The following is an 11,607-nucleotide window of genomic DNA, read 5'->3' as shown; positions in this document are numbered from 1 at the left end:
TTAAAAAAAAAAAAAAGCCAAGTATGGTGACTTGAATCCCCCCACACACATGGAGAAAGGAGGGTACGAGTAATTTATGTAAACAGTGTTTACTGTGATGTTGCTCTTGGCACTTGGGAGTCTTGTTTCTTCAGAAGACTTTTGTCCAATCTGTTCCTCCCAGCTCTGCCCCCCATGCTGATTTTAAACATCTAAATATTGCCTAGAGCAAGCCTGAAAGGAAATGCTCCGTAATGAGAGGGGTCACTTCTTCTGGGTCGTTATTTATTTTTTTGGTCTTACACTTTTTGGCATTTCTGTAGGGTTTTTTTTTTTTAGTGAAGTGTATAATTTTGTAATTTTCAAAAGACATGTCTTCCTAAAACGTTGAAATGTTTTTGGCAAACTATGAGGCTACGTATAATAGCATACTGTACAAGACAATTGTCAAAAACTGTCTCCCAGATGTTTGTTGCTGTGTTTTTTTTTTTTTTTTAAGATTTATTTATTTAACAGCACAAGCAGGGGGAGCAGTAGGCAGAAGCAGAGGCAGAGGGAGAAGCAGGCACCCCGCCAAGCAAGGAGCCCTACATGGAGCTCAATTCCAGGATCCGAGGATCATGACCTGAGCTGAAGGCAGACGCCCAACCGACTGAGCCACTTAAGTACCTCTCCAGATGTTTTGTGAAAGAATGCTTCCAGCCCAGGAGTTACTTAGTAGTCTTTAAATATTCCAGTTTTCTCCTCTGGAATTTCTTGGAATTCATCTCTATCCTAAGCAGAGGATATATTGCAAAATCCATCTTTCAAAACCCCAAAGGAAAAAGGAGGGAAGATCAAAAGTCAGAGGCAGGCAGCCTGAGTGAATGGTCCTGATGCTGCAGGGTTGGGGTCCCCAGAGCACTGTGATGGTTCACTAGGACAAAATGCAGGCATTTCTCCACAGCCTGAGTGTTCATAAAAGCAATGAGATACTCGATTGATCAGGGGTCACAATTTGCATCACCCACTGCGGTCATTAACTACAGAAATGAGAGAAGTGCTTTTCACCAAGGTTTGGTAGGGCGTGGTTTTCAGATCATTCCAGGCAATAAACAGGCACTGACGAATGTTGACACTGACAGGTGACAAGTAGTGACTTGTTGGTAAGACTTGATTGCCGTTCAGAGAGTTTGGCCTCTTTCCAAGTAACCACCACCTTCCCCTTCCCCTGCAAAGCGTATCACAATTGGTAACTATATTTGTTCTAAGGCCTCCCCACCAGACTGTGAGTTTCATGGGACTGGGCCCAAGGTGGGTTCCACCACCGGTCTATCAATCTCACTTGGCCCACGGAGGCGGGGCGGGGTTTCCAGCTGCCCTGGCCTCCTGGCCCCGCCTGGCAGCTGGAAAGTGCCCAGCTTCAGTTGGCCCCGCCCGGCCCCGCTCGGCCCCGCCCCTGCGGGCCTTACTTCCGGGATGCTTGAGGCAGGAGCGGGGAAATAAGGTCACATCGGGCGTACTGAGCCTGCGCGCACTCTGCCTCGCGCCTGCGCCTTTCTGGCAGCCCCTCCCCGACCGGACATAACGGTCCGCGCGCGGCTCCCCGGACCGGAAGTGGAGGCGAACTGTCGCGGGGCGCGCCCGGCCTTGCTCAACGCCCGGCAGTCCCTGCCGCCGCCGCCGCCCTCGGCAGCTGCCGAGGCTTCCCGCAGCCGTCATGTCAGCCAGCGCCGTCTACGTGCTGGACCTAAAGGGCAAGGTACATGTGGCTCTCCACCCTCCCCGTTGCCAGGCAACCGGTGGGGCCTCGCCCCCCTGGGGGGACCCACCCTGTTGCTAGGTAACCCGCCAATGGGACCCACCCTAGTCTTAGGCAAGGAGGCTGGTGGACCTCACCTGAGGGCCGCACCCTGTTGCTAGGTAACTGGGCGGGGGCTTCGATTCGGGAGCCCCGCCCTGTTACTAGGTAACACAGCTGCACGGCCCTCTCCCACTGTGGGTCGGGTGCTCAAGCCTCTGTGGGGACATCGGGGAACCCGAGGCAGCGGGGAGGGCGGGCCGCAGCCGGCTTCGAAGCCAGGACTGGCGCTCAGGGGCTGTGCGACCCTTGGTCAGAGGTGGTGAGGCGTGTCGGGGACAGTGTGCCCTCGGTCCAGTCCCGCCCTCTTTATCCGACGATTTCTCTTTGCAAGTCCCTGCATGAATTTCTCAACGTTCGGCGTGACACCGAGTTACAGGATTAAGTCAAATGGGTGGTGGGAGGGCCATTTTACAGAGGGAGAAACTGAGGCACAGAGAGGCGCACAACCTGCCCAAGGTCACACCAGCCACAGAACGTTATGTCTAGGAGTTAGCTAATATTTGGGGAGCACCTACTGAGTGCCCTGCGTGGTGCTTAGTCTTGGGCTGCCTTTGGTAAGCAAAATCAGAGTCCTTCTGGAGCTCAGTGTGGTGGGAGAAAGGGACACTGATCTCAGAAAGCACAAATCAATGTCAGTTGCCATGATGAAGCAGTGAGGATGTAATAGGAGACTATGCCTGGGCTGGGGGTCAGGGAGGGCTTCCGGGAGGGAGTGACAAATCTGGCTGAGACCTGAAGGGAAGATATGCATATGACTAGGACCCAGGTGCCTTTCCCAGGGGGTGCTGGGAAAACTTAAAGGAGGGATCTCAAAGCCTTTCCAGGTGGGCTGCTGCCTTCCCCCAAGTCTGTCCTGGCTAGAAGGCAAGTGAGTATTGGCCTCTAGCATGTGGGAGTAACAGGGACAGTACCAGCAATGCTAAACAGGATCACTGGAAGATAGGTGGGCTTTGGGCCAAGGGGGGCAGGCAGGAGTTAGCTCAGAAGCAGTGTTATATGCAAATAATGAATCATGGAACATTACATCAAAACTAAGGATATACTGTATGGCGACTAACATAACATAATAAAAATTATTATAATAAAAAAAGAAATGAAAGAAATGGAAACTACAAAAAAAGAAGCAGTGGGGAGTGAAGAGGTGAAGTGGCTATCCCTTCCTGCCCTCCTCCCAGAGTACCCCGCTGTAGCACTTTCCGAGAGTCCCTTGAGTGGGTCGCCTGCCCTGGGTGCCACCCAAAGTCAACAGCTAGTGAGGCCCAGTTCTGGACTCCCTTCCCCAGCCCTCAGGCAAGGGAAAACACAGGGCACACCAGGGGCTGGATGGGTGCAGTGTTCCTAGAGTCTTTGTAGCACGTATCTTTCTTCCACACTGTCCCCTGTGTCCCCAGGGTTCCCAAAGGCTGCTTTATCTCAGATCTCTCATTCCTTCAGCAGACATTTAATGAGCACCTACATGCACCAAGCCTGGTGCTGACTATCTCATCATGACTGCATTTAGGGCTAAGTTCAAAACCCATCTCTGCTGCTCAGCTGTGTGACCGCAGGCGAGTACCTTCTCCTCTCTGAGCCTTGTTTTCCTCACTGCTCACGCAGGCTCGTTATGGTGTTACTGTGCAAACTTTCTGAGCGGACGTTTGAGACAGGCTAGCACCACCCGTGGCCTCGAGGTCTAGCAGGGGAAGCACAGGGAAGCTGATGGAGCCCATCTAGGTAGCTTGCAAGGGCATGGACACAGCCCCAGGTAATATAGATGCTAACCTCAGCTTTGGCTGCAGAAGGAGAAGTAGTTACAGAAGGCTTCCTGGAGGAGGGAGGTGCCAGAGCTGGAACCAAGTGACCGTCAGGTGGACAAGGAGGCATCGCAGTTGGCCTGAGGGGTCCGGGGCAGCCGGCTGGGGCTGGTGAGCTAGAAGCCCTGGGTAATGCTGGAGCCTGGAGGATGGCACCAGCACAGCCATGGGTGGTTGAGGACGTCCAGATGGGAATGAGGAACAGAGGGGACCATTGTGATCCCAAGAAGGAGGAGCCACCAGAGGCAATTGTAGCCTGGAAGGAGCATGACCAGACCTGCCCTTCAGGAAGCTCTCAGGACAGTCATGGGCTGGCCTCCTGTCCTCAGCAACCATCGTTCTGTTTATTACTCCATTCCCCATGGACCTCAGGTTTTAAAAGGACCTTTTGTGCACACTGTATTTAATAAAAAGTAAGGTAATGGCACGTTAAGAAATTCATGACCACACGTCTGTCTGCCAGCCAGAACCTCTGATCACCAAGGAAACCAGCATGGCCACATTTAACTGCTAGAAAGCCCTCCATGGATACTTCTTTGCCCTCCATGGATACTTCTTTGCCTTTATCTATCTTTCTCTACAGCTTCTGACACCAATACCACCGTCCTCAGTGGGCTCCCATTGGCCTCTGTATTGCTGCTTCCTCTTGTTTTGCCCATTTCTGTCATCATCTTTTGGCCCCTCCCCTTGGATGTTGACTCCTCCTGCTCAGGCCTAGGCATCCAACCTGCGCTGTCCCTCTCCTTGGACAGGCTTTGATTCATGTCCTTGTGCCAGGGACTCAAGTTTGTACCACAGTGCAGAGTACTTATCTGGAGATCCATTGTTCTCTGGGACACCTCGGAGGTCCCACAGCCACCACAAACCTGGCATTTCCCAAAATGAATTTGCTGCCACCCCAGACCTGCTCTCTCTCCCCATCTCAATGAGTGACACCATCATCCATGGGACTGCCCTTATTGGAGACCTGGGCATTATCCTGGCCTCCTATCTCCTCACCCCCATGTTCACTCCACAGACATTCACTGAGCACCCACTGGGGTCAGGTTCTATTGTGGGTGCTGGGACATAGTCGTGAACAAGATGGCAGTGATCACTGTTCTCAGGGACTGTTAGACTCTGGAAGAAGGGACAGACCATAAAAAAGGATAGAAATTATAGTGCAGCAGTGTTGGGGGCAGTGAAGGAAAAGTGGAGTTAGGGTAGGGAGGGGCAGAATATGATCTCTCTGGTAGGGCAAGCAAGGAAGACTTCTTGGAGGAGGTGCCATCTGAAGTGAGGCTTGAGAAATTAGAAGAGGCCAGGGCATTCTGGGCAGAGGGAACTGCAAGTATGAAGGCCTTGAGACAGGAATAGATGTGGATGGCTCAGAGAGGGGTTAGGGGACCAGGATGGCTGGAATGGAGGGACCTAGGGGTGGGGAAGTGGGGGTGGGGACAAGATGGACAGAGAGATATTGGTGGGGCCATGAAGAGTCAGTTTGCCATGGGGTTCAACTTGCAGTTTGTTTTCAGCATGAGGGGAGACTGGGGTAGACAGCAATTTCAGCAGGGAGAATCCCAGTTTGAGCTCTGCTTAAGAAGACCCCTCTTGCTTTTTTGTGGGGAAGGACTTGTGGGGGTCAAGAACAACCTTAGGGGTAGAGGTTTTAACCTCCCTTCATTCTGTCCTGTCTCCTGCCTTTGTCCTCTCATCTGGGACCTGCAGCCCAAGCTCTGAGGCTGTCCTCACTCCACCTAACCAGTGTATCTAGGTCCCACCATGGGCTGCACCCCTGACTCTACCCCGTGGCTTCAGCCACCCTGGTCCCTTTGCGTCTATCCCCCCGTCCCCTCAGACCTCAGTTTGAAGGTCACACCGTTGGGAGGCTCTCAGTTCCTCCTAAGCAGGTGTCCGAGTGCAGGACTCTGTTTTGTCACCTCTGTGTCCCCAGGCCCAGCATGGCATATGGTAGAGGGCCACACAGCGCCTGCTTGTTGGATGAGCGGGCCTCTTTGCAGCCCTGGTGATGAAGGTGAGCAAGATAAGTTGCTCCCTGCTCTTTCCTTTGAGCATTCTGGGGGCTTTGGGACTCCGTGCCAGCAGCAGCCCCCAAAATTGTATACTAGGGGAAGAAGATGGGCCTTGGGAAGCCCAGGAAAGCAATGTTTAGGGAGTGGAAGGGGCTGTGCAGGGGGTGAGAACTGGTTAGAATCCGGACTCCCCTTTGCTGGCTGTGTGACTGCGGGCCGGTGGCGCCAGCTTTCTGGACATCACGGTGCGTCTCGGTAACAGTAACAGTCCCGCCTCGTGGTAGGGCCGGTGTATATTCCCAGCGAGGCGGGTCTGAGGGGGCGCACAGGAGTCCCTTAGCCCGGGTCTGGCCCACGTGCCCATGAGCTCACCTGCTGAGTGCTGCGTCCCTAAGGCCTTCTGGACCTCAGAACGAAGAGGGCACAGACCAGGAAAGGGACACTAGGAAAGGGGTTCTCGTCTTGACTCTCTCTTTCTCTGCTGCTCTCTCTGTCCTGGCTTGAAACAACAAAGAGAGTGAATGGTGTGGAACTAGGGGCTCTGAGGCCGGTGCCCTGCGGGGCCCGTCTCAGCGCGGCGCTGAGGCCTGCAGCTGCCATCCTCCTGGGCTTGTGGGAGCGGCCGCAGCACACGGCAAGCGATTGCTGCCCGTACGTGGCCTGGCCTGGCCTGGGGCTGCCTCTTGCACACGCTCCCAGAGCGCCCGTCTCAGCTAGAGCCTCACGCGGCCTGGCAGAACCACGGACTCCTCCTCGTCCCTTCAGCGAGGGGTAACGTACGCAGACCAGACTGCATTTGTTTGATGAGTTCCATCATTGTGTGAACCCAGGAAGCCGGATGCACACACTCCATCACCCCCATCCCCGAGGCTTCCACCCCTTGGGTCCAGCCCGTCCCCGGGCCGCCCCTGGCAAAACCACTCCTGAGGGCTCTGTGCACGTGGAATCCCATGGGACGGGCTATGCTATCCGTTGTCTGGCTGCTCACCTGGCCCGGGGGTCCTGAGAGTCCCTCGTGCGGCCGCCTGTGTCGGTGGTCATTCCTGCTCGTGGTTGAGGAGCCTTCTGGGCTGCGGGTGGGCACAGTTCTTATTTCCGCTCACCTGTTGGAGGACATTGGCACTCCCTCCAGCCGGACCTGTTGACAATAGTGCTGCAGTGAATATGGGTCTTTGTGTGGATGTACAGTTTGGTTTCTCTTGGGTAAATATCTAAAAGAGGAATGGCTGGGTCCGAAGCTAGGTTTACCTGTGTGAGAGCCTGCCAGACTTTGTGCTTGTCCCATGGTAAGTCCCGGGGAGCAGCGGACAGGGGTTCCAGATGCTGCATGTCCTAACCCACGGACTATGAAAGGGCAAGAAAGAAGAAGCCGCCCTAGGAGGGGCTCCTCCTTAGGCCCCAGGGGTGTTCTAGTGGACGTGAACTCTCAGCAGTGTCCCCTGAATGGGCACCCTGACACAGGCAGAAGAGCGGGGTGCGTTAGCATGGGAAAAGCTCTGGAAAGGTCTGCAGCAAGAGCCTACAGGGTGTTGTTTTAACCTGGCATCTCCCGGTTGACTCAGTCCTAGACCGTTGCCCCATATTCCCCTCTCCTGCAAAGCAGCCGGTTGGCCCCTGCGGAGTTCCCTTTGGGGGAATGCTCTCCTTGAGGAGTGCCCTAGGCCACAGAGATCGGCCTGGCATGGCGTCTCTGATGGACAGGGGTGTGACTAGGGCCCCTGCAGCGAGGGCGCTTGGCGTTCTCCCCTCCCCACCCCAGGCCCCTGGTCTGTGGGGCTCACAATGAAAGCGGCGCTCCTCCCCCACCCCTGCCCAGGTGCTCATCTGCCGGAATTACCGCGGTGACGTGGACATGTCGGAGGTGGAGCACTTCATGCCCATCCTGATGGAGAAGGAGGAGGAAGGGATGCTGTCGCCCATCCTGGCCCACGGGGGAGTCCGCTTCATGTGGATCAAGCACAACAATCTGTATCGTATCCCTTTGCGGGGGAGCCCCAGGGGCCTCCCGCGTGCGCACACACACAGGCACACGCGGGCAACCTGGAGCTGCCAGTACCCAGCCTCGCCTGGCCGGGGGCTGCCTCACGCACACGCTCCCGGACCGCCCGCGGCCTGAGGAGAGGAGCAGGGAGCACACAGGAGCAAGTGCGATCGTTGCTAGGAGAGGAGAGGGTATGGCAGGGGACCTCATCTAGTCTGGGGATCCAGGAAGGCTTCCCTGAGGAGGTAACATCCAGAGACCTCAGGAAGACCAAGTGTCCACTCTCCAGAGCAGTCGTAGGCAGACACCAGAAGCGATAGGGCCCGGCAAAGGCTCTGCAGAGGGAAAGAGGCTCATTCTGGAAGCTGCAGTAGGGGTGGCTAGAGCACTGGAGAGGGGGCGTGTGGTGGGAGTGAGGTCCAGGTGGTCAGCAACACTGAGCGGTCTCCTAGGATGTCACCTGTCATGGGAAGGCCTTGGAGGATTTTAGGCAGAGGGGTGACAAAAAGTCAGATTTGCATTTTCTGAATGTTTCTGGCTGCTGAGCAGAGGCCAGACTGCGGGGAACAGGAGCGGATGTGGGGAGGGGGCGAGGAGGCTGGGGTCAGAGTCTGCATGTTAATGCGCCCATCCCTTATGCCTTGTGTGCACATTACAGCATGGGTGCTGGCCTGTGACTCTCGTCTGGCTCCCTGAGGTCCAGCTCCTGCAGCCTGTTTCTCCTTCCCCCTCTCTCTGGAGGGCCTGGGGGGCAGCTCTGCGGAGTACCACGGGTGGCCTGTAACCCAGGAGTTAGCCGTCTGTGAAGCCACCCTGGGTCTGGGCGGTGGCTGCCCAGGTGTGGAGGTGGCGGTGGTGTGAGCTCAGCAGGAGCTGTCTGACCAGTTTCCAGTTGGGCCCCGGTTTCACGTGTGGGCAGCCAGGGAGGAGACAGCAATGTCTGGGTGCTGCTGCCCAACACCCACTTCCTGCTCCCTAGTTCCAGTGTTGGGTGACAGTTCCAGCAGGGCCCAGGCTTGAGGGCCTATGGTCCCTCCTTAGAAAGCTCCTGAAGGGCATGTGGTCCCAGGCTGGAGGACAGAGGCCAGCACTCCTTTGACCGGCCCAGCATCCATTTCCTGGGCCCCCGCTCTAGGCAGGAAGTGAGATGAACAGGGGCCCTGCCATCCCTTTTGGCTGGAGCTCCCGGCTCAGCCCCAGGGGCCAGGTGGCACCGGCGTGTCATGAATGGACACGTCCAGGGCACAGCACGTGGGCCTGCAGTGGGGAACCAGCCTCCCTGAGTGGGTCGAGGCTCGTTAGGGACAGGAACAGAAAGTGTCCAGCACACGCTGGCCCCGTGAGGCAGGGACCCTCCCCTACTGGGAGGGAGAGTCTGTGCCACACACCTCACACGCATCACCTCAGTGAATCCGCTGTCAGGTCCCCATCAAATGAGTAAGAAAATGGGGATTCTATTAAAAAGATTTGCTTTAGGAGCCAAAGCTTGCAGGAAGGGCTCGAGGCAGCGTTTGCCCTGGCTGCTTCCACTGGAGCCTGGCTGGGGAGCCCTGGGCCTCAGGGGGATCACATAAGCCATTGGCTTTGGGGAAGGACCAACTGTGGTTCTACTTTCTGCTCCCAGAATGAGCCATGCTGCCTCCCTCCCCTGACCTGTTCACCCCACCCAGGTGCACCCCCACCACCACCCTGGGCTTTGGCTCTCAGCTCAGTTAATCACCTCCTCAGGGCTTCCTCTCACCCCCAACCCGGCAGCTGGGGTGGGTTCTCTGTGCCCCCTGCTGCCTCTCTGTCATGGAGGACTCCTTCGGGGCTGGGACCATGTCTGGTGACTATGTCTCAGGCCTGGCTCAGACCATAAGCTCAGTGACCCACTGAAGGCCAAGTGAAGGCTCAGGGTTGGGTTGAGGGAGGTTCTGAGCCCAGAGTGGCCTTGGGGGACCTCCCAAGACATGCAGTGAATCGGGGTCTGCAAGGCAGCAGCCCAGGCCTCTGAACACTCCTTAACTGGGGCCGCCATGCAGTGGTTGCCACGTCCAAGAAGAATGCATGTGTGTCGCTGGTGTTCTCCTTCCTTTATAAGGTGGTACAGGTGAGTTGAGCCCGTCGCCCTGGCTCTGCTGTGTGCCTCCGCCCCCACCAGCCACCCGAGGGCTGTAGCATCCCTAGGGAGTTCTGGGGCTAGCACCCCAGGAAATGGGAAGGGGGAACCCCCGTGTGTGGGATTTTATGGCCTTCGTTGACGTGGTGAGGAGGGGAAAGTGAACAAGAGGTGGAGCTCAGGATAGGTCAGTGCGCCCTGACTCCAAGAGGGACAGCCGTGCCCCACAACTGGCTGTGGAAGGGTGGCGGGTGACCAGCTGAGAGTCAGAGCTTAGGGAGGTAGGCTAGCCAGGAGGAGGGCAGAACCAAATTCTGCTCCGAGATGGGGAAGCAGTGAGAACAACACACGCAAAGGCCCTGGGGCAGGAGTGCATGTGGTGTGGTACGGTTAGGGAGCGTCAGGCTGGCCGGTGTGCTCAGGACAGTGTGGGGCTGAGGTCAGCAAGTGGGCGGGGCTGGACTGTGGGGTGGGGGGCACACAGGGTCTAGTGAGGAATTCAGATTCTGTTCCAAGCCTGATGAGAGATGGTGGGGAGCTTTAAGCGGGATACTGACGAGACCTGATGGAGTTGAGATCGGCTGGCTGGCTGCTGAGTGGAGGAAGAGCTTGAAGGCAGTGGGGAGGCCAGTCTTCCAGAGGAGACATGGAGGGGCCGGACTGGGGCCACGGGGTTGAAGAAAGGGGGGAATCAGCTCCGGGCGGCCTGAGGTGGGCCCAGGAGAGCCGTCGTCCTGCAGGCGGTGCCACGTGCCCCTAGCTCAGGAGCCGCTTGTGCTGCACACTGGGAACGGGGCTGGTCTGGGCGGTGAGGGCATACGGGCAGGAGAGCATGTGCCCCCTGGGGAGCCTGCGTACAGGCTGAGGACTAGGCCTTCGTACGGGAGCAGTGGCACCGTCGCAGGAATGACTTCTGAGTCAAGGCCCAGTGGCTGGTCCTGGAGTGCAGAGGGGCATCAGCAGACCAGAAAGAGGGGAAGGGAGAGGGAGGAAGGCAGGTTCTCCTCCCTGCAGCGTTTGGCATTTCCTTTTTGCCTCAGTGACTTTCCTTCAGGGTTAGTGCTAATGAAACTTTTCTCCCTTCCCTTCTTTGATCCTCTTAATTTTCTGTTGAACTGGGGGAGATGTGTCCATAGCTCAGGGGAATTGGAAAAGTCTGGAAGAACCGCTTGTTCTGTCTCTGGTGGCTCTTGGCCCTCACCTGAGTCACTTGTGACTCAGAGGCAAAGGGTGACAGTTAACAGTGGGGATTAAAGAGAAGCTCAGATGGAGCCCTAAACCTGGGGGGGACTGTCGGGGAGGAGAGGAGAGGGAACCCACGGGGGTGGAGATGTAGGGCTTCTGCCCAGGCCCCCGAGGACGTCTGCACCACCCACAGCCTGCTTCCTGCCTCTCAGGCGGCCAGTGCTGTCTTCCTGCCCACGGTCTCTGCGCCTGAGGCCTTGTCTGTGGCATGTCGCCAAGCCTCGCACAGGGGCAGTTGCAGCTTGTGGGCAAGAGGGTTGTGGGCTCCGGGCTCTGGGGCATAAAGGGCGAGTGGCTTCGTGCAGGTGCTCCCCCTTCCTTGGCCCCGTCTCACCCACCTGCCGCCCCCACGGCCCCCACCACAGGTGTTTTCAGAGTACTTCAAGGAGCTGGAGGAGGAGAGCATCCGTGACAACTTTGTCATCATCTACGAGCTGCTGGACGAGCTCATGGACTTCGGCTACCCTCAGACCACCGACAGCAAGATCCTACAGGAGTGAGTGGGCAGGGCGGGGACCCAGGGCTGGCAACATCACGGCGTTATGTCAGGTGTGGAGTCAGGAGCAAGCGAATGAGCCTTCGCGTTGTGGGCCACCACCCTGTCCCTGGTGTTTGTGGGGTCTTGGGCGGTTGTAGATTCTTGGCCGCTCAGC

The 11,607-nt window shown here is 56.9% G+C and overlaps 1 protein-coding gene across 2 annotated transcripts in view; it reads left to right on the top strand.

Annotated features, from left to right (window-relative positions):
• Positions 1-1,550: 1,550 nt before the first annotated feature.
• Positions 1,551-11,607, top strand: part of AP1M1 (adaptor related protein complex 1 subunit mu 1) — a 29,087-nt gene continuing 19,030 nt past the window's right edge. Inside the window, exons 1-4 of one of the 2 annotated variants that reach the window (XM_040629121.1) lie at positions 1,551-1,720; positions 7,444-7,600; positions 9,633-9,700; positions 11,320-11,450. In XM_040629121.1, coding sequence (XP_040485055.1) covers positions 1,679-1,720; positions 7,444-7,600; positions 9,633-9,700; positions 11,320-11,450 — 398 coding nt within the window. In that variant the 5' untranslated portion in view covers positions 1,551-1,678. The remainder of the gene's footprint in view (positions 1,721-7,443; positions 7,601-9,632; positions 9,701-11,319; positions 11,451-11,607) is intronic. The other variant, XM_040629120.1, reaches the window with a different exon arrangement.

The sequence above is a fragment of the Ursus maritimus genome, unplaced genomic scaffold, assembly GCF_017311325.1.
Source record: "Ursus maritimus isolate PB19 unplaced genomic scaffold, ASM1731132v1 scaffold_14, whole genome shotgun sequence".
Classification (NCBI taxonomy): domain Eukaryota; kingdom Metazoa; phylum Chordata; class Mammalia; order Carnivora; family Ursidae; genus Ursus; species Ursus maritimus.
Note: the sequence above shows the minus strand (reverse complement) of the source record. Positions and strands in the feature narration are given on the sequence as shown.